This window comes from Myotis lucifugus, unplaced genomic scaffold, assembly GCF_000147115.1.
Source record: "Myotis lucifugus unplaced genomic scaffold, Myoluc2.0 scaffold_511, whole genome shotgun sequence".
NCBI classification, from domain to species: domain Eukaryota; kingdom Metazoa; phylum Chordata; class Mammalia; order Chiroptera; family Vespertilionidae; genus Myotis; species Myotis lucifugus.
In genome coordinates this window covers 304,440-322,357 of record NW_005871559.1, presented here as the reverse complement: position 1 = coordinate 322,357, position 17,918 = coordinate 304,440, and the positions used below count along the sequence as shown (strand labels likewise).

At 45.9% G+C, this 17,918-nt stretch overlaps 1 protein-coding gene across 1 annotated transcript in view; it reads right to left on the bottom strand.

Moving 5' to 3' along the window:
* CLIP1 (CAP-Gly domain containing linker protein 1) overlaps positions 1-17,918 on the bottom strand; it is a 62,047-nt gene that overhangs the window by 19,370 nt on the left and 24,759 nt on the right. The window contains 8 exon segments of the mRNA XM_023745061.1: positions 376-496; positions 4,388-4,494; positions 6,713-6,829; positions 13,089-13,304; positions 13,403-13,568; positions 15,515-15,671; positions 16,580-16,663; positions 17,620-17,677. Coding sequence (XP_023600829.1) covers positions 376-496; positions 4,388-4,494; positions 6,713-6,829; positions 13,089-13,304; positions 13,403-13,568; positions 15,515-15,671; positions 16,580-16,663; positions 17,620-17,677 — 1,026 coding nt within the window.

The following is a 17,918-nucleotide window of genomic DNA, read 5'->3' as shown; positions in this document are numbered from 1 at the left end:
AAAGCCAATTTTGATGAAAGAAAAAACAAAATCTTAGAGAAAATCATTTTAAAAGTGTAGTAGGAAGAAGATACTGTCCTGTCCATGTAAACGCATTGCTATAAGATCAGCTAATAATGATCTTAATTTCTAGTTGCTTGCAAGTTCCCAGTGTTGGTGTGCTGTGTGTAAGGACCTGTCAGTGACTCCTACCCTAAGCCCTATAGCATAGCACACTCGGAAACACGGAGACACGTAACACCGGCGGCGTGACATCCCAGTAGGAAGGACCCAGCCACATGGAACTCATCTGGAGTTGCCTCTAAGCAGCGCCCTGCTGGCAGCAGCAGGCATCGGCGTGTCCGAGACAGGGACGCCCACCCGAGGCCCACTGACCTTCTGATGACTCGTGACTTCGTCCCTGCTTCGCCCCAGCTCCTCGGCAAGTTTCACGTTCTCCGCTTTCAGTGCTGAAAGCTGCTGGGACTTCTGAGCAGCTGCCTGCTTCAGGGTTTCTCTGCAAGGACAGTGGGTGCAGGGTTACCATAGAAACAAGACAGGCACGGAAACTGTGGGAGCCGACCAGCTTCACAGCACTGAGGAAAATATATCTGGGTCACGTGCCCGATAGGGTCTATAATAACAGGAGGCAGTGTTATCTCCACGCAGGAGGGGCTACATGGCTCTAACCTCTCCGGAGGAGGATTGCCACCCACGGTTATTACATTTTTTAAAAAATCTAATAAATTCTACATCCAGCCTTTCGCCACCCACATTTACCTTAGTTCTAAACACGCCATACAAAACGCAACGTACTATCAAATAAATGACAAGAGAAGTGGTCAGTGCTCCTCTTGTCTTCAGGACTATATCCATTAGGAGGTCATACTAAAACCTACTTATGTTGACAAAGGGATTTACTTTGCCGCCAAGGTACTCTGTCCTAACTGCATTAAGTCTGAAATCGTGTTTTTTTTTATTGTTGGGTGTTTTTTTTTGCTGGCAGAAATAAAAATCTAATGGTCTCATTTGTCGATATCTGTCAGAATCAAGTGCTGGCCTGAATCTCAGTATATTTTTTTGGCCAACTAGAGGTGTAATCCCAAAGGAAATGTAGTTTTCTAGTTATATAACAGGTGTTTTTATTTGGACTATATTCTTCCCGTAATGCTAATCTGTAATTAAAGGAAATAAATGTAATAGCCTGCTAACCTATCTTGTGAATATCAGCATATAAAACACTAGAGGCCTGGTGCACGAAATTCATGCAGGGGGGGGGGGGGAGATCCCCTCAGTCCAGCCTGCAACCTCTCCAATCTGGGACATCCCTTTCACAATCCTGGACTGCTGGCTCCTAATCGCTCACCTGCCTGCCTGCCTGGTTGCCCCTAACTGCCCCCCCCCGCCAGTATAGTTGCCCCTCCTGCCAGCCTAATCACCCCCAACTGCCCCCCCCCTGCCGGCCTGGTTGCCCCTCACGGCCCCCCCGCCGGCCTGGTTGCCCTTCGCTGGTTGCCTGCTGTTCAGTCGTTTGGTCGTCCCTCACTAACCCCCCTGCCGGCCTGGTTGTAGGCAGCCATCTTGTGAGGGTGTGAGGGTTAATTTGCATATCACTGCTTTCTTATATAGGATGAGCAGGGCCTGGCTGGTGTGACTCAATGGTTGAGCATCAACCTATGAACCAAGTGGTCAGGGTTCGATGCCCGGTCAGGGCACATGGCCAGTTGCAGGTTCAAGCCCCAGTAGGGGACATGCAGGAGGCAGCTGATAAATGATTCTCTCTCATCATTAATGTTTCTGTCTCTCTTTCCCTTTCCCTTCCTCTCTGAAATCAATAAAAATCTATTTAAAACACAACAACACAAAAAAACTTGAGCTGGCTAACTCTATTTACTAAGCATCTTTCCAAGGTTAAAATTATCCAAAATATACCTCCCGAGTTGTTAACCTCCCTACATGGACATTCCGAATATTTTATTTGATCACTACATTGTGGTTTTATGCCATCGCAGGTTTTGATACAATTATGAATCTTGAGTCTGTGCTGGCTACACTCCATTTAGCAAGCTGCCATACATGGCTGAATTCTGAGTCCAGTCATCTGGGTATAAATCCATCCGCTGACGCATGAACACATCTATTTTTAACTTCAATTGTCTAATGGGTGGCGGTGCTTGGCATCTCAGTTTTCTAGATTTTTAGTTCTCCATCCACCTACAATATGCACACTGGGCTGGCCTCGTGAAGATTTAGGGGAATAAATCTACAAAGCAATTCTCTTATTAGCACATTAAATTTGTTGTCTTACAGAGATATTTATTTAGCAAGTGAAGGAAAACTGAGACAGAGGGAATTTTAGCCTCAGGTAATTAGTCATTCAAAACCTAGGAGGCTTGCCCTAGCCGATTTGGCTCGGTGGATAGAGCATTGGCCTGCGAACTGGAGTGTCCAGGGTTTGATTCTGGTCAAGGGCACATGCCCGGGTTGTGGGCTCAATCCCCAGTAGGGGGTATGCAGGAGGCAGCCAATCAATGATTCTTTCTCATCATTGATTTTTCTCTCTCTCTCCCTTACTCTCCGAAATCAATAAAAATATATTAAAAAAACAAACAGACATCAAAACCTGGGAGGCTTGATGTTAGCCATGGATCAAAACATACACGCACATAGGACAGCTGAAGCCCATCTTCTGTCTAATCAATTCCTGACCAAATAAAAGGTTTTACTCATGATGAAATCATCATAAGCCAAACCTTTCACTCCCAGGTGAGCACTGCCCTCCTCAGGGGATGTTTGGTCTCAGTGTTTGTGTGGCCTGTGAGAGACATTTGTGATCCTATTCTTTCTCTAGGAAAGATTTCCATCTTTTAAAGGTTTTTCAATCCTTGGTGTCTATTAGGAGCCCACAGCGAGGAAAATTAAAACAAGGGGTCTAAGAAATATCAAAATGTCCTAAGTCTTTGTTCGATGCTTTAAAATCAACAAAAATGCTTATTTACACATTTTCTCATTGAATCCTCAAACCCTTAAGGAAGCTCATGGTATTATTTGTATTTTAAAGATGAGAAAACGGAGGTTCAGGGAGCTGAAAAGATTTGCCCCAAGTCATAAAGGCAGCAGTAAGCTGTAGAATTGAGAAAACTGGACTTAAAACTGGTGGCCCGGCCAGCATGGATCAGTGGCTGAGTGTCAACCTATGAACCAGGAGGTCACGGTTCGATTCCCAGTCAGGGCACATGTCTGGGTTGCGGACTCAATCCCATTGGGGGTGTGCAGGCAGCAGCCGATCAACGATTCTCTCTCATCACTGATGTTTCTATCTCTCTCTCCCTCTCCCTTCCTCTCTGAAATCAATAAAATGTATACATTTTTAAAAAACTGGCGGCATGGACCTGATTTGAAAATAGAAACACCTTTTTTTCTTTTGAGCGCAGTGGGTACATGCACTTCATAGAGGTGGGCCAGGAAGAAGTTAATCAAAGCAGCCTAGCCCTGGCCCAATGGCTCAGTTGGTTAGAGCATCACCAAAAGGTTTCGGGTTTGATTCTTGCATTGTAGGTCCCAGCCCCAGCTGGGGCACTTATGGGAGGCAACCAATCGATGTTTTGTTTTGTTTTTCCTTTCTCTCTCCCTTCCTCTCTCTCTAAAAAGATCAATGAAAACTTATTCTTGGTTGAGGATTAAAAAAAAAAAAAGAAGCAGCCTAGGCTCTGTCCGCCTTGTGACCTGGCCCCTTACCTGGACCACGGCCATCAGGGATCAGGGGAGTACGGCTCCAGGGAGGAAGACAGGCCGAGGTTAGAGGGGCAGCAGCACCGTCTTCTGCCCCTGGTCCTCTGCTTCCACAGGCATGACGCTAAGCTTTCAGTGCTTGTGGGGATCATTCAAGGAAGGGGGCACAAAAGCCATCTGTCTCTTATGAGAGGTGAAACCACCCCACGCTGTGGGGGAGGTGGCCGGACAGAACGATTGAGCAAGGACCTTGAATACTTCCACACCAACCAGTGGAATGACCGTGACCAGAGACCAGCAGTCGTATAGCTGGGAGGAGGGATCATCTTCGACGCCCAAGCTCTCTTTGTGAGGCCCACTCCGGCCCTGCCCCTCCGTTTCCTAGTACGGCCCAGAGAGCTCAGAGGTGGGATGCTGGCAGTGGGCGCTGGGTTGGGGTTAGGGCCACCAGCCAGCACACATTTCATCTTGGTCTTTACCACACCTGTATGTCTGACTTACGACAGTGTGTTATAGGGACTACTTCTCAGGTACAGTAACACCGAGGGGGCAGGAGGGAGACTATTTTTACTCCATGTACTTGTTAAGTTTTGTTTGTTTTTTAAATAATTAGCATTGTTTTCACGTTTGTGATTTTAGTAAGTTCCACAACCTCTCTCACAGGAGATAAACTTACATTTCTTTCCTGAATTCTTCCATTTTCTGATTCTCAACAGTCAGAAGTTCTTTCGACTTGTTCAGCTCTTCCACATTTTTCAAGTTGTTTTCTTTAAGTGTATCCAACTTAAAGACCAAGAGAAAAAAGCTCGGTGAAATTATCTCGTTTTCCAATGACATGACTGAATAATGACAAATTATTCACGAAAATGGGCATTAAAAAAATAGTGAACTCAGTCACTTATTTTTAAAAAATCACCCTGGTGAAAAGATTGCATATGACCAAGTGTTATAAACTGTAAACCACCCCCCTTTACACCTAGTTGGATTCCTGAACACCTGGTCAAAATGTCAGACTAAACTGCTTCGTAAGTTAAAACGAAAGTTTCATTTCACCTTGTGTACAATTCCTGACATTTATCATTGAACTTGCTATTCAAGTATGAACCACCTTAAAAAAAAAAAAAGAAAGAAATTGCAAAGGCTTGACCTCAGTAAGTGTTCTTCTTTGTAATGAAAACAAACCTCTCTCCTTAAAATTAGTGATTCAGGCTATGATATTTTTCAACACCAGTACCAATTTTACATAGTCCTCATTTTAAAAGTTACTTGAAACAAAACATGTGTAGACGGGGGATAAGAGTTACCCACTGGAACTTCAACCTGAGAAGGAAAAAGCCATGTGGTGGTACTGGAAGGCCCTCACACAGGCTCAGCCCCACCACCTGCCCACGGGGGACACAGCCAGGAATAGGGCCTGCCTGGCCCCTGGCGGGAATCCAGACGTGGGACAGGGGTGAGTGGGGACGTGACCAATCACAGGCTCTGGCAGGGAATGCAGTTCTAGGCGGGGAGCCCTTTAGGGGGTCACCCATCACACAGTGTGTGCTCCGGGCGCCGGCTGGCTCTCTGGGATTTGTTTACTTATCTCCCATGGCCAGAGAGACTTTTGCTCTGCCACAGGTCACCAGTCAGGAGTCCTAAAAAGTGTCTTGCTAATTTTTACACACCATCTTCCTGTTGGTGCCCTCTAACATTCCAGTAACACTGAACAAGAAAAACAAAATATCACAGTGGGTCCAGAAAATGATTCATTCAGCCTTGATTCATTCTGGCTCAACCAAGACACCTGGGCGTGTGCTATTGAGGCACACGATTCTAGGAGGTGAGAGCCAGTCCCTAAAACCTTCTCATTTACTTTAGTTTCTAACGTTGATGATCATCAATGATTTTTAAAATGTTTTTATATTTTTAGCTTAAAGTCTTCTCCGAAGACTGTCAATTCTATAAATATACTCCCTACCGTGTCAAGTTTTATTGACCCTATAATTACCTCAAAATGCTCGTGTCTTTCACAGATACACATCCTGGATCTTCCATAATGAGAAGGCTATGTCTTTATTGTGCTTTACTTAATGTCTTATCTGCTTGTTATGTTTAAAAGCACCTAAAGGCCCTAGATGGTTTGGCTCAGTGCATAGAGCGTCAGCCTGTGGACTGAAGGGTCCTGGGTTCGATTCCAGTCAAGGGCATATGTCTGGGTTGCAGGCTCAATCCCCAGTAGGGGATATGCAGGAGGCAGCCAGTCAATGATTCTCTCTCACCATTGATGTTTCTAACTCTCTCTTCCTCTCTGAAATCAATAAAAATATATTTTAAAATATAGTAAAAAATAAAAGTACCCAAAGTTCTATAGAATTTTATGTACACTATTCCAGTGAATCACCCTGCTTAGGATTTAGGTAACATCCTTCCAAAGGCAGAAAGGACTAATATGAGTTGGGAGGGTGGAGGAGGGAAATCAGAGGAGGGTATAAGAACGAGAATGCTACTTTTGGACAGAATCGAAATGATCTCGACACCACAAATGTATCCAAGACCCAGAAGTGACGAATTCGAGATGACACAATTGGGAACCAGTACTGAATTAGGCCAAGAAAAGGCCTACGTCAAACTCGGAGCTGAGGAATGAAATTTAGTGGCTCAAAGTTGGGAGAGAGTTGGAAAAAAAAAAAAAGTGTGTGTGATCTAAGAGAAAAGACACAAAAACTAGAGCATGTTATCAGCGCCTCCTCTCAGTAGTTCTATCAAACAGTCACCACAGAAAGCCACGCTGTTAGGGTTTCCCCCTGTTTTTAAAAGGTGGATCCTACTAGGGAAGCAATGAAGTAATACACTTTATTTAATATTATCGTGGTTCTGGTGTACATTCGACTCCGCTAACGAAGATCAAACCTGCATGAGGCCACGCTTCAAAAAAATAAACAATCCTGAGTTAATGATCAAACATCCCGTGAAGTCGATAAGCTGTCCTTTGTACAAAAAGCCATTTAAATCTGATTACTTCATTCTGGAGTTTTTCATTGGTTTGCTTGGTATCCTCCAAGAAGGCGAGAGTTTCCGACTTCTCTTTGGTCATCTGTTCCATGATCTGCATGGCGTCTTCCGCTGTTTGAGCAGCCTAAACACAAGAAAGCACTGTGAGACACGGGCCAGGCTCGCCAACCCCGCGAGGTCAATGCTCAGGCTGCGCTGCCCAGGGGTCACACAGGGACGGGCCCGCCTGAGGTCCGCACGCTGACTGAGACATGAGGGGTTCTGCTCCCTTCCCAGGCCATTTCTCAGTAAACCGGTTACCACTGGCCCCTCTGAACCTGTGCCTTCTAAGCGACACTGACAGTCACACTCGCCATCCTGGCTTAGGCTTGAGAGAAACATGCAGTGACGATCAAGAGCGATACCCTTTCGTGGCTGCATTTTTCTCTTAATCACATGTACCCGTTCTAAGCTTACAATACTGGCCTTGCTAGTTCAAACTGGGGGGCTTTTGAAACCACTCAGAATTGAGGTGGGGAATTTTTCAAGTAAAAATAAAAATTATTTGCGCAATTAGAATGTAAGGGTCAAGTGCTTAAGGAGTAGCACTGAATGGAAATGCCTATGAGAAGTGGTGGGTAATGAATATAAACATGGCTGTGAATAAAAAAGATAGTATGAATAGGGAAATAAACCCTTAGCTGGCAATCTGTTAAAAAAAATCATAAAATAAATGAAAACCCTTTTAGGCAGCTGCTTGCAACTACAAGTGGTCCAATGACACATAGGGGAATTCAGTGTTATGCCTTCCCTGTTCCCAGCCATGCAGGTTCCACTGGAGCCTTCCAACTCCAAATGGATGGACACAACGAAACAGTAAAAAGCCAAATAGAAGACACTATATATTTCAACAATGTGCCCATTTTACTATTGTTCATAAGCCTTAACCATATTTGAGCCCAGCTGATGTGGCTCAGTGGTTGAGCATCGACCTATGAACCAGGAGGTCACGGTTCGATTCCCGGTCAGGGCACATGCCTAGGTTGTAGGCTCCGTCCCCCAGTGTGGGGTGTGCAGGAGGCAGCTGACCAATGATTCTCTCTCATCACTGATGATTCTCTCTCTCCCTCTCCCTTCCTCTCTGAAATCAATAAGAACATATTTTTAAAAAAGAGCCCCATTTGACTTTTTCATGAAAATTTCCCCCTCAAGTTAAAAAGTATATCCTTGTTATTCACAGTTTACAACTCTTTCTAATGGAGAGAGACCTGCAATTAGACATTTAGTAAAGAAGTGCCCTTTCGGGTGGCAACAACAGCTAGAGACATACAAACAACGGAGAAAATGGGGTGGACTGCCTTGTAGGGAAACGGACACACACGCCCTGGCCACTAAGGAGTTAGTGCAGTGTTAGTCCAGGTGCTCAGTGCTGGGACCTCCCACGTTACCGTGAATGAGTGGAGAGTCTCGAGCTCTCTAATTTTAAGGGTGAGCTTGCTCTTGTCTTTCCTCAAGATACGATTTTCGTTCTGAGACTCTAGGAGGTTGGCGGAAATGTGGCTGTTGGTTTTGGCCAGCTGGCTGATCTCCTTCTGGAGGATGAAGTAGCTTTCGGCCAGCGTCTCCTTCTCCTTCAGGAGCTCATCCCACTTCAGCGCCACTTCCCTCTTCTCAGCCAGCAGGCTGCTGTTGTCCTGCAGCGCCTGGGCCCGGTCGGCCACGGCCGCCTGGTGGCTCAGCCGCAGGTCATCCAGGATCTTGCTGAGGCAGCTGTGCAGCTCCTGCAACTCCAGCTTGGACTTGGACAGGGAGGCGAAGTCGCTGCGCAGCGTCTCGATGTTGGCAGCCAGCCGCGCCGTCTCTGCAGTCAGGAGCTCCTTTTCCTTCAGGATCTCCGCCACCTTCTGCTCAGAGGTGCTCTTCTCTTGGACGAGCCCCACGTTTTCGGCCTGGAGCTCCTTGGTGGACGCTCTCAGCTCTTCCAGCTCCTGCTCCAGGCACGCTGCCCTCCCAAGTAACTTGCTGTTCTCGTAGGAGGCTGACTCGCTCTCCTTGGCCCGGGCCTCCTGCTCCAGGAGCAAGGACTGCTGCACCGCGCACACCTCCTCCTTCAGTTTCTGGCACTCCTCCTGCAGGCTCAGCCCGTCCCTCAGCATCTGGTCCTTCTCGGAGCAGCACGTTTCCAGCTCAGCCTGCAGGCTCTCCCTGGCCTGCTGGATGTGGGTGTGCTCCTTTTCCAGGTGCTCTTTGGCGCTCTGGGCCTCTTTCAGCATCAGTGAGAGCTCGCACTTGGCGGTGGCCAGTTCTTGGTTTTCCTTTTTTCTCTCCTGGAGCTCTTTCTTCAGAGCATCGAGGTTACCCAAGAGCTTCATCTTCTCTTGCACAACGAGCCTCTTGTTTGCAGACTCTTGCTCGTACTTCCTTTTAAGCTCTCCTATGCAGTTGATGGAATTCTCTCTTTCTGCAAGTAAATCTCCGTTCTGTGTTTCCAGCACAGACTTTTCCTTCAGGAGGCTGTCCAGCTGCCTTTTGATCTTAGACGCCTTCTGACAAACGGTCTCCTTCTCCGAGGTCAGGTACGCGATCTTCTCGTTCAGGCTCGTCTCCACGCGCACGGCCTCCCCGGAGCACTGGCCGAGTTTCTCAATGACGAGCCTATTTTCACGCACGAGTTCTTCCTTCTCGGCCAGGAGCCTCCTCTCAGACATGGCCAGGATCTCCTTCTCGTGCAGGAGCTGGATGCACTCGGAGTCCGTGATCTCCCGGCTGGCCTTAATCTCCTCCAGGAGCTTCGTGAGGCTGGTGTTTTCGGCCTGAAGCTGCATGGCCTCCAGCTCGGCCTTCCTCAGCCCTTTGCTGGCGGTGTCCAGCTGCGCACGGAGCCCGCTGGCTTCGGCGCTGAGCAGCTGCTTGACCTGGAGCGCAGTGGCCAGGCTGGTGCTGAGCTTGTCCTGGTCCTGAAGCAGTGCGCCCTTCTCCAGCTGCAGGTCCCTGCTGCTCTGCAAGAGCCCATCCATTTCGACCTTTAGGGCTACGCATATGTTTTCAAGGCCCGACTGCTTCTCCGCCGCTGACTTTTTCTCCGCCGTGAGATCTTTGATCTCCTGCACCAAGGCCTTCTGGTCTCTGACCAGCTCCTCGTAAGAGCTCTGCAGCTTCTTAATGGTCTTGTCTTTATCTTTAGCCACAGCAAGGTTCTCGCTCACGAGCTTCTTGACGCGGTCCTCCAGGTGGTCTTTTTCTTCCCGGTCCTTCTGGCACTCGGCGGTCAGGCTCTCCTTGCTGAACTGGAGCTCCTCCACGAGGGCCTGCAGGGCGGCTCTGGAAGCCTGCAGAGAGGCGTTTTCCGTGTGCATCTTCAGGAGCTCTTCCTGTGCGACAGTGACTTCCTGAAGCAGTTTCTCTCTCTCTGCAGCCAGAGCTTCACTCTGGAGCTGCCCCTGCTGATGCAGCTTTTCTTCTAAGAGTTGCTCCTTTTCTAAATTAAGGGCTTCGTTTATCGACCACAGCTTCCGCTGGTCTTCCTGGAGGAACGTTACTCTGGTCTCTGCCTCTACAAGCTTGGACATGAGCGCACCTTTCTCTGACTTTAAAGCATTGCCCTCCTGCGCCAGAAGCTGCTTCTCTGACCTCAGACCCCTCAGCTCTTCTGACATTAGCTCGGTTTCTCTTTGGGCTGATGTTAACAAACAAGTTAGCGACTACAGAAACAAAAGGTGGGGAGAATGGAAATAAGATGAAATCAAGCAGACACATGCAAGCCCAGATAACTTAATGTAGCCTAAATCATAAAAGTTAAAATTTTTATAATAAATGTCACGAAAACTATCTGAATAACAAGGGAAAGAGTACCGAAGAAAAGAGCCCATAAAAGATACTACAGAGAGGGATTAGCTCTGCAAAGGGCCGAGACAGCTATTAGTTTCTTTTATCTTTCAGAGAATTTTTGAGATTATTCTTGATAGCTTTCTTAAGGTAAAAACAGTAGTGTGGCCCGGCCGGCATGGCTCCATGGTTGAGTGTCAACTTATGAACCAGGAGGTCACAGTTCGATTCCCGGTCAGGGCGCAAGCCCAGGTTGCGGGCTCAGTCCCCAGTGTGGGGTATGCAGGAGGCAGCCAATCAATGATTCTCTCTCATCACTGATGTTTCTATCTCTCCCTCTCCCTTCCTCTCTGAAATAAATAAAAATATATAAATTAAAAAGAAAAAACAGTAGTGTGATTTTTGACATCAGGGCTTAGGATTCTCCCCTGCCATTCTAATTATCCAACAATGTCTATGTAGAAAGGAGGCACAAAAGAATCTTTAAAAATACAATCCAACAAACTATAAAAAGTGAGCATATTTTCAAAAAATAAAAGTGCGGGGGGGGGGGGTGGCGGGGTAAGGGCAAGGGAAAAAAATCTGTTGCTTTCAAACTCACGGCAGGCCCTTACTTACTAAAGGAGAGTTGCTGGCCTGACACGGATCTAGTCCCACTATTACATACAACATTAAAGACACAGATTACTTCGCTAAGCTCTGGCAATGAAAATAAGTGGGTTTTTTAACAAATGCACTGGTTTAGATACATAAATTGACCACAGTGTCTCTACCAGCGCCGTCCAGAACTTTCAGCAATGGTGTAAATGTGCTCCGCCTGCTCGGTCCTGTGTGCTAGCCTCTAGCCACATGTGTGAGCACTTGAGCACGGTGAGTGACTAAACGGCCGGCCTTACTACAACCTGACTTACATGCAAAGCGAAATGAGTCAGGAAGAAAAAGCTATGAACCACGTGATTTCGGTCAGATGTGGGATATAAAACTGACACAAACAGTACGGTGGCCCCCGGTGGGAAGAGGGGCGGGGAGTAGTAAAGGGTAAAGGGGGCCAAATGTATGGTGGCGGAAGATGATGAGACTTTGGGTGGTGGGCACACAATGCAATATACAGACCAATTATCACAGAAATGTGCATTTGAAATCCTTAAAAACACAATCCAACATATATATATATTTGACTAATTTACATTTTACTGTCCTGGACAGCACAGCTATAGATCCAGGGAAACAGAGGCCTCAACTTGGGAAACAGAGGCCTCCTGGGCCACATGCACCTCCTGGAATGTCACATAAACTTGTCGAGTGTATATGTAAACTTTCCCAGGAAAAACATCTTAAGATTTCATCAGATTCTCAAGAAGAGCCTGTGAGCCAGTGTTGTTGACAAACACCGAAAGCCACAGAAACCGAATATCCAGACACTTTGGAGGGGGAGCAATGCCGGCATGTGAACCAAATGACCTTGTAAACAAACAAACACCCAGCTAGAAACAAGATTAATGAGACTTACACAAACTACTAGAATGCTGTGGTCAGGTCAGGCTGCAACATTTTTAAGGGAAACACGAAAAAACTGGAGTCCGTCCAGATCAAGGGAACCACAAAGACAGAAGATCTGGAACTTACATCCAGTGTTAAGTGAATGGCTCATAAATCTTTAGATATTGTACAGGGAGGGAGAAGAGAAAGCCCTGGTGGCCAGCATGCAGGAGGGAGAAAACTTAGGCATCTTGTACATGACATATATTGTGTTACAATCCACTTAATTTACAAGTTTTAAATGGGATCCATTTCAAGACCTACAGATGCTCTTTGTAGATTTTCTTTCTAGCAAACTCCTCCTCTATAAACATTTCTCTGGAATATTAAAAATAAAGACAAGTATTTACTTTTCTCTCAGTAAGTTAAATGGCAGTAAGAAAAAGTTAAAAACTAGTAGGAAGGTTGAACATGAAGTTACCAGAGTCAAAAAAATCTACTAGGGTACAGATACAATCCTGACCACAAAACGAAATGCAATACATCAAGTTCTACTCTATTTAATAACAGATGCTTCCTTGCGGGCCCTGAATCCAGCTTCCTTCAATAAGCTCACTGTGCCTTCCTGGGGAGCATGCAAAAGTGCTCTCCAGAGTCCTAATCTCTGGGAGCTGTTCCTCCAACCAGGCTCCATTCCCTGCTCACCTCCGCACCTGGCCTCTGCCTCTGGCTTTTCTGCAACAGGTCCCTCCTAGCCCCTAGCGCAAGCTGGCTGCAAGATGGCCAAGATTAGAGGAACAAGCTTTTCCACAACAAAGAGTCTATTCCAAGAAGGCAGACCGATCTCAGCCACATCGGACTCTTTGTGACAGCAGAGGGGGCGATGGCCACATGGTACACTCAGGGGAAGAGACCTGCAGCTACGGCCTACCCCGGACAAGGACAGCGGCTGGTGGGAAATGCGATTCGCCATGAGGCCATGCACTGGCAAGGCGAACATTTGTCAAGCTCATCTCCTTAGCTGACACTTGCTAAGGGCCCTTCCAGCCTGAAGCAGAACCCAAGCAAACAAATGCAACGTAATTCCCTCTGCCACTTACTCTAGCATCCTCGGCTTGTTTTTTCAGTTCCACCACTTCCTGCAACAAGTCCTTGTTCTGCTCCTGGGTGGCCGCCAGCCTCTCCTCTGTGCCCCGCAGCAGCGTCTGCAGCTTCTGCAGAGCCTCCTCATGCTTCGCCTTGGTCTCAGAACTGGCTTCCTCATACCTGGCTTTCAGATCTTGACACTGGTTGTGGCTCGTTTCCATCTTCTTTTCCTGTGGGAGCCCCGAGAGAAGAAATGAGTCACCTCACCACAACTGAACTGCCCCTCACCTCCCTCGCCAGCAAACAGTCCCATGTGCTCCCTCCTTACCAGGTCCAGCAATTTTTTCAGCAAGTCTTTCTTTTCTTCCTCATGCTTTTTAGTTGCTTCTTTCTGGCTTTGTTCAGCTTTGAGAGTTACATCCCCAATACTTTTCTGCAGACAGCTCACATTTTCATTGGCCTTTGTAAGTTTTAGCTGTAATTCTTCCACATCTCTAGGAGAAGTTTCAATACACCGTGTCAGATTTTTCAAAAGAATGCTTTCAGTTCTAGAGTTCTACCAGAAAGATACTATTAATCAAATTGAATTAATGATTATAAATATTATGAGTAATTAATAACATCTGAAATAAGCAACCAAAAAACTTGATTTGTCCTGGAGACTAATTTTAACAACTGTCATAGCTATAAATACATTATTTAGAGTAGCATCTACTATAATTGTTAGGATTATTTCATGTCCATAGATCTACAGGGAAAAATGAGTGGAAAGTAAACATATTGAGTATTTACAAAGTGTCAAAATTTTAGCAGACTAGATTATAAAAAACTCATTCTAATGATGCTTGAGAACATAAAAATGACAATAAATAACTTAAAGAACTTGGGGTGCCCAGCTGATGTGGCTCAGTGGTTGAGCATTGACCTTGAACCAGGAGGTCACAGTTCGATTCCTGGTCAAGGCACATGCCCAGGTTGTGGGCTCGATTCCCAGTAGGGGGCGGGCAGGAGGCAGCTGATCAATGATTCTCTCTCATCATTGATTTTTCTATCTCTCCCTTCCTCTCTGAAATCAATAAAAAAATATATTTTTAAAAAAAGATATAACCATGTGGTCAAACAAAGATGCACAGAAAACATGGGACATCAGCCTAGAAATGGAGAAGGGAAACCTGTGGTACCTCTGGGCGTTACACCTATAAAACACCTATGGCAATGGAACTGCTCCAAGACCCCGTGTCACGGCCACCAGCGGCACCCGCCTCACAGCAAGTCTGACCAACGTTGGTCAAGCAAGGCCCAGTCGCCAGTCACCCACTAACACTGAACTGTGTGTGGTGTATGGCGAAGTGTAAACGTAACTTGTCCAAGTAGTGACACTTTCAGAATCTGAAGTCTAGTGGTCCTAAAGCAGGGGTCCTCAAACTTTTTAAACAGGGGGCCAGTTCACTGTCCCTCAGACCGTTGGAGGGCCGGACTATAGTTTAAAAAAAAACTATGAACAAATTCCTATGCACACTGCACATATCTTATTTTGAAGTAAAAAAACAAAACGGGAACAAATACAATATTTGTATTTGTATGTGGCCCGCGGGCCGTAGTTTGAGGACCCCTGTCCTAAAGTGTCCTCTGAAAGTGTTTGCCTTATAAAACATTTTATTTCCATATGGCAGCTATCAAAAGGAGAAAAAAATCAAACAAGACCTCAGAATAAAGACAAGAGCAGAGATTGGGTAACAGAAGCATTAGCATTGAGGAAGTACAACGGAGCGATTAAGAGCAGCAAGGACTGGGACCTGGACTGCCTAGATCTGAAACCTCAGGCAAGTTACTGAACCTCATTAAGCCTCAGTTTCCTTTTCTTTAAAATGGGAACAATAATATCCTCACCTCATAGGATTACTATGAGAATTAGGAAATAGTAAGGGCAGTAAAAATATTTTTAACTGCTGCCCAGCCAGTGTTGCTCAGTTGGTTGAGCATCATCCCATGCACCTAGCCGTCACCAGTTTGATTCCCAGTCAGGGCACATGCCCAGGTTGCAGACTCCATCCCCGGAGATGGGGAGGGGGGGCGGCATCCAGGAGGCAGCCAATTGATGATTCTTATTACTGATGTTTCTATCTCTCTCCCTCTTCCTAGCTCTCTCTCTCTCTCTCTCTCAAATCAATAAAAACATATTTTAAAAATATTTTTAACTGCCTGTAAAAGATGTTACTGCCATTGATAAACTACCTTTTCCTAACAAGTCAACGGAAGGTCTACAATATTTTATTCCTTAGAGGTTAAGCAGTAGACTCAAGTATACACTGAGGTAATAAGAGAAAGAAGAGACGAGAAAGAAAACACAACAACCCTCAAGACCTGGGCTACCCTCCCACCGAGGCCCTGCCTCAGAGCCTAACCTAAAGCAGGCACTCTCATGAGCATCCATACGTACCTTTCTTTCTGACGTAACTCATCATTCATTTTTGTCAACTGAGAAGAATTATCTCCTGACATTTTCATTATTTCTGCAATGTCGTTTTCCAGCTTTTCTTTTGCCTTTATCAACTGCTCTTCTCTTTCATCTCTCTCTCTAAATTTTGCCTCCATGCCTGAATAGACATAGAAAAAAAAATAGCACTGCTGTTATAATGAACAAAAACTGACTGCCTGTATCCCATACACCAGCCTTGCTCTGAGGATATTTACATATAGCAATCCCTGTGAAAATTATACTCTAGCAAAGAAGATAAGCAATAAACAAGATCAATAAAGAAAGGAAATACTATAATAGATAGTGCTGAGTGCTAAGAAGAAGAAAATACAAGCAGAGAAAGGAGCAAGAAAGAAGTTGGGGGGTTACATCTCTGATAAGGCCTCCCTGAGATGGTGACAGTTCAGTTAAGACCTGAAGGAAGTAAGGCAAAGGGGCCGCAGGCAGAGGGGAGAGTGAGTGCAAAGGCCCCGAGGCAAGAACGTGCTTGACATGCAGGTGTCTCCACGGAGGCCACTGCGGCTGGGGTGGAAAGGACAGCGAGAAAACTAGTGCAAGAGGAAGTGGAGAGAGATGGTAAGTGTGATGGTAAGGACCACAGCCTGTGGTCCTGAGTGATCTGGGAGCCAATGGGCGATCCTGAGCAGAGGAGTGGCAGGAGCTGGGGGCTGACTTGATGCTGGAGGATCACTCTGGCTGCTGTGCTGAGAACAGACAGAAGGGAACACGGACAGAAGCAGGCAGGAGGCCAACTGTTGGAGTAGCTCAGGTGCAAGGTGGTTGGCTTGGGTCAAGGACAGCAGTGGGAGTGGAGCGATGTGGTTGGACGCTGGCTCGTTTGAAAACAGGACCGAGAGGGTTTGCTGAAGGTTACGGACCTCAAACAGGTATTCTGTCCCATTATATCACCATAATGAGTGAAGACATTAAGCCTGAATAGATATGTTACTCTAACATACTACAATTATCTCAAATCCTAGGGAGCCTACTATACTTAATGTTTAGTAACCAGAGACATCTTCTTACCTGTTAGGTTTTCTCGCAACTTCTCCAATTCAGAAGACAGCGCATTAAACTGCTCCTCTTTTTGGTGTAATTTATTTATAGTTTCTAGTTAGGATAAAGTGAAAAGTTTAATATATTTCATAATTAACAAGCCATCTAGAGCTTGGCAAATCATATGCGTGAGATCTGAAGTCACAGGAATACTACAAAGTCCCATTGCAAATCAAACACTGTATAATGAACCTCAAGAATATAAGCACTTATCTCTTTTGCCTCCGCAAATCTGTAGATTAGGCAGGCACCAGGCATCCTTCCACTTAAAACTCAACAGAGCTATCAGGGACTAAAGCTTAGGCAAGATAATACTTTCCTCAAGTACACTTACATTTTAATCTGAAACAAACTTTAAGTCAAAAGAAGAAAATAATGCCCTGGCTGGTGTGGCTCAATTGGTTGGAACATCATCCCATACACCAAAAGGTAGAGGGTTTAATTCCTGGTCAGCGCACATACGCAGGTTGTGGGTTTGATGAACCCCGGTCGGGGGGTGTGCGGGAGGCAACCCATAGGTGTTTCTCTCTCACATCAATGTTTCTCTCTTTTTCTCTCTCCCTCCCTCCCTCTCTTCCTTCCTCTCTCTAAAACCAATAAAAATAAAAGAAGAAAAAATTGCTGGCATTTGAGGCTTTAGGGAGCCAATGGAATGCAGTATTACTGGGCACTGCAGGGGCCTCGAGGATGGACTTTGCGTACTGCAGGGGCCAGCTCCACTGTGAGAACGGGACATTCTCTAACGCAATCTGCTCACACACTAGAAACACATACTGTGCAGCCCAGCCAGCATGGCTCAGTGGTTGAGCGTTGACCTATGAACAAGGTCATGGTTCGATTCCGGGTCAGGGCACATACCCAGGTTGTGGGTTCAATTCCCAGTGTGAGACACGCAGAAGGCAGCCAATCAATGGTTCTCTCTCATCACTGATGTCTCTATCTCTCTCTCCCTCTCCTGTCCTCTCTGAAATCAATAAAATATATTTAATAAAGAAAAGAGAAACACATACCTTGCATATTCCTCTGGACAGAGACCGCCTCCTCTGAAGCACCAGCAAACTTTTCTTTCTAAAGAAAGAAGAATTGGGTATTCAGAATAGAGAGATTTCAAATTATGAAAACGAAATGTTTCAGTTCTAACTACGCTACCTAACTTTTGTGGCTGGTTTTGTTTCATTAAAACTAACTTACACTTAAAACACGAAGGCATCAATTACTACCGTATGCATACGGTGCCTGTATAAGCACGAGTGCATGAGGTTTGCATGTGCGTGTGTGCATGCCTGGGCATACACATGCATCTGGATAT